The sequence below is a fragment of the Vigna umbellata genome, chromosome 8 (assembly GCF_029865625.1).
Source record: "Vigna umbellata cultivar VRB3 chromosome 8, Vumbellata_1.0, whole genome shotgun sequence".
In the NCBI taxonomy this organism is placed as follows: domain Eukaryota; kingdom Viridiplantae; phylum Streptophyta; class Magnoliopsida; order Fabales; family Fabaceae; genus Vigna; species Vigna umbellata.
In genome coordinates, this window is record NC_142172.1 from 47,253,661 (window position 1) to 47,257,569 (window position 3,909).

The 3,909-nt window shown below is 34.2% G+C and overlaps 1 protein-coding gene across 1 annotated transcript; it reads right to left on the bottom strand.

Annotated features, from left to right (window-relative positions):
• Positions 1–584: 584 nt before the first annotated feature.
• On the bottom strand, positions 585–3,328 carry LOC148194834 (NADH-ubiquinone oxidoreductase B18 subunit). Its single transcript, XM_088095834.1, has 2 exons — positions 2,949–3,328; positions 585–786 (listed from the first exon to the last, which is right to left on the bottom strand). Exon 1 carries the CDS (start codon positions 3,266–3,268, stop codon positions 2,972–2,974), a length of 297 nt encoding a protein of 98 aa, XP_087951960.1. The 5' UTR covers positions 3,269–3,328; the 3' UTR covers positions 585–786; positions 2,949–2,971.
• Positions 3,329–3,909: the final 581 nt, after the last annotated feature.

Below are 3,909 nucleotides of genomic sequence, written 5' to 3' on the forward strand. Positions count from 1 at the left end.
TTAGAAAAAGTATCATTTCTATTAACTATCCAAAAACAGCTCTACTGAAGCTTCGTATACAGGGCTATAAAGTCAAGCCCAATAAAAAGATGAAAATTCAAAAACCATATAATACTCCCGGCCCAAAATCCTCTGACTTATGACACGGTCAGATATTTAGATGCTGATATTCATAAGCCTCAGGAATATTCACTGGTCAAACACCAACAAATTGGCAGTGCCAAAACCCAACTTAAAAATGCAATCAAGAATGAATTGATTTCCCTTCCTAAACATTGTCGTGGAATCTTGTTTCATGACATAATACTATTTCTTCCCAGGATTTTCTAATTTGCAACTTAACACTCTTTCTATTCCTTAATATAGTAAATCATCGTCTTTTCAGAATTCTATATTACATCCTCGGCTTTGATACCATCTCAAAATTCATGTTGACAGGGTTACTTCAAACCTCATTCAAATGTCTAATTACATCGTTAGATTAGATCACTGGGCAGGTGTTCTAGAATCGCATCTGAATGTGGCAACGAAATATCTAAAAATAGTAAGCTATTGAAAGTGATCAAGGGCATGGACAAGATGTGTGCATGAAACTAGTCAGTTAATATGTATATGAAATGTTAACAATAAATTTTATTCCTTCCAAGCAGAAACATGGGTCCATGACAGAAGAAATAGCTAAAAAAGTACAAAAACTCTGAAGTAGTCTTTGGACAAACACTCCAAGGTAACTTTGATCCATACAATAGCAAAACATGAAATAACATCTGTCCCAAGCAATGGTTCCTGTCAAAAGTTAAAAATACATGAACAAAAAGATATAGAAACTGCATAAAATAGAGATTTTTGTGTGTTCGCATGTGTGGGGTAGCGGCAGAGGTTAAGAAGGTTAACAGATTATGTAAAGGATATGAAGGTGGAAATGAAATCTACAAAGATAGACTTATAACCATATAGTGCTACTCTGCTAGGAAAAAATACCCCTTTGTTATTTACTTATAGTAATGCAGAACAGTTTTATATCATTGATCATTACCACTCGGCAAACCAGAGTCTAACCAGAAGAGCATAACATAAATATCACCACATCCAAGAGAATTATAGATTCAGCTGTATGCAAAACTTACCTATTCATAAATCTTGCGGCAAATTATTTATTTATTCTTTTAAAGAAAATATTGCTCGCTATATTTGTTTCACGAAGTTGATTTAGAGCCTCATGAGCTTAAGAAAACAGACTCTTCCTGTGTCACAAGTTAATCAAAGCAAAACTATGTTGCACAGATTCGGGCACGACATAACAAACAAAAACAACATAAAACATGGTAAACAAAGTGTGTGTGTATATACATGACAAAACTTGAGCTTAATTTGTTCTAACAATACTATTTTCACACCACTGCATTTTTATTTTTTTTTTAATTTTGCATACAACTTTTTTAACTTCAGTCCTTTTTATCTCACATTTCTCTATCTTTTCTTCGTAAATATGTGAAAATAATGTTAATATAGAATTATTGTATCTGAAAGACATAAAAAAAATCTAAGGTTGAAAATTAAAGATTTAAAAAGAGTTTTTCTTCGTTTAAAAAAAAAAGTTAAAAGTTACATTCAATCCTTGTTAGCATGTCGCTTATGTCTTCTGAAACATGATGACCGAGGTATTTTCATCAGCATCTCCCTCATCCACAACTATACCTAGACGCTCGTGTTTCACACAATGAAACTGGGGAGGAAAAGGAGAGGGGTTGGAAAGCAGTGTGATGTGTAGAGGGCAAATTATGAAATTGAGTGGTCATGTCCTTGAGGCGAACACTGCTTCCATGACATGTCTAAAGGGATACGAGGAAGTCCTTGCTTCGCAGAATCAAAAACCCACAAGAAAAAGGGTGTGCAGAAATTCCAAATCAATCCATAACCACACCAAATCGAACCATTTTGAATCCATTTTAATGGATGGATTTTAAATCAAATTCAATTAATTGGATATTTCGTAGGATTTAAAAACAAAATCCAAAATCAATGACAATCTTGATACATTCTCATTTGGTCAAGACATTATTTAGTTAGCCTTGGCCAGGGTGGCGTTAGCTCGTCATACTCTACATGGCTACAACCAAAATGTCATTGGCTCATCATCCACCACTCATTGTGAGCTTTGACTAGGAATTTAAATTCCAATTTAAAATCAAAACTAAATTTAAAGTAGTTTCAAAAATTCAAACTAATTTTGTCCAATGTACAGAAAAGCAGCAAAAGAGTCACGAGGAAGCCAGAAGAGTGAAAAGCAGACCGAACTGAAAAGCCAGAGTTAATAACATAATAGATTCCTATTACACTTAATGTTCAAGTATACTCTTACGCAGATTTATTTATATTTATTTCAACAAGTATATCTTTTGTATCTTACAAACTCTCGCATACTGATGTTTACAGTCGAAACAAAACAGAATAATATTTTGATTACGACACACAAAGCCAGCCAAATTAATCATATTAGTACTATCAATACAAAGCTTAGGGTTACAACCCTTCAGTCCTACACTACTCCCCATCAGCCAGTATTAGGTTCAACTATACACTGCATAGTACCCCCAAACTACCAGTCTTCAGTACTGCTCTTAAAAGGGTAACCACATTTGCAACATGGAATAGTATCAAGAGTTGTTTTTCAGCCACAACACAATCAGTACAGAAAGTGATAACATAATAGTATAATCATAAGAACTCTATCATAGACCCGGAAAAGGGATTAATTACTTGATATAGGGGCAAATTGAATTGTTAGTAGCCCTATCAATTTTAATTAGTAAAGTACAAGAACGTGAATAGGGCACTGCCGAAGAATCAAGAACCGCGAATCCACTAATCCTAGAGGGCGATCAGTGATGTGGCGAGACAATTGACGATAAGAGAAAAGCGCAGAGGAGAGTAATTGAAAAACTTACAGCGAAAGGTAGAGGAAAAGGAATCAGGCATTGGCGGGTTTGGGGACGAGGATTAGCGGTTGTTTGGCGTCGGCCTTTTGCTGTTCTTCGCGGATCTTCTGCATCTGAAGCATTCTCTCCATGACGAGCTCGTACTCGCACTTTTCGTAGGAGTGACGCTCGTTCTCGCACTTCCACGGAAGATAAAACTCCGCTTGCCTGCATTTGTTGAGAGGGATGAGCAAATGGGCGCACTGATCCCGATACGCCAAGGGAACCCTAGCCTCCACCATCTCCTCCTGCGTCGCTATCATCTTCTTCGACGATCCTTCAACTTCCATCGTTCTTTCTCCCACACACTCTTCTCTGTGTATCAATTTCCTCCCTCCCCAGGGTTATACTACATGCTTTTCTATATACCCTTATTCAAATTTAAAAATTAAATAATATTTAAATGAAAATAAAAAGAATAAATGTTTAATAAAAAAATGTAATCTTTTAAAATGAATTTAATTATATTTAAATTTATGATATGCTTAAAATTTAATTAAGCTTACAATAAAATTATAAAAACTCTAATGAAAATATAATTTAGTATAGTAATAGGGGAGGGGAATAATATTTTTCTAATTTTCTGATACATCTACAAATACACGAAGGTGGATAACAAATTAATTATATTTATGACGTCTTAACATAAATAAAACAATACTTATTCATGATTTTGAAGATATAAACATTTTTAACATAATTATGAAAAATAATAAAAATGATTAATTCGGTTGATATTATACTTATGGTGTTGCCATTGCACATCTATACTCCATTGCAAGGGAAGAAAATAAAATTGATGTGTCAGACAATAAATCACATTCGATCAAAACTAAAATCGTGTTATAATTTAGAAATAAAAGGCATAATTAATTCTGTTAGGTAAGAGTGATGAAGATGAAAGAGTGCATTAGGTGAAAGCCGAGAGATC

Excerpts from the sequence above, each read along its gene's own strand:
- LOC148194834 (XM_088095834.1), bottom strand. The coding sequence starts at position 3,268 with ATGGAAGTTGAAGGATCGTCGAAGAAGATGATAGCGACGCAGGAGGAG.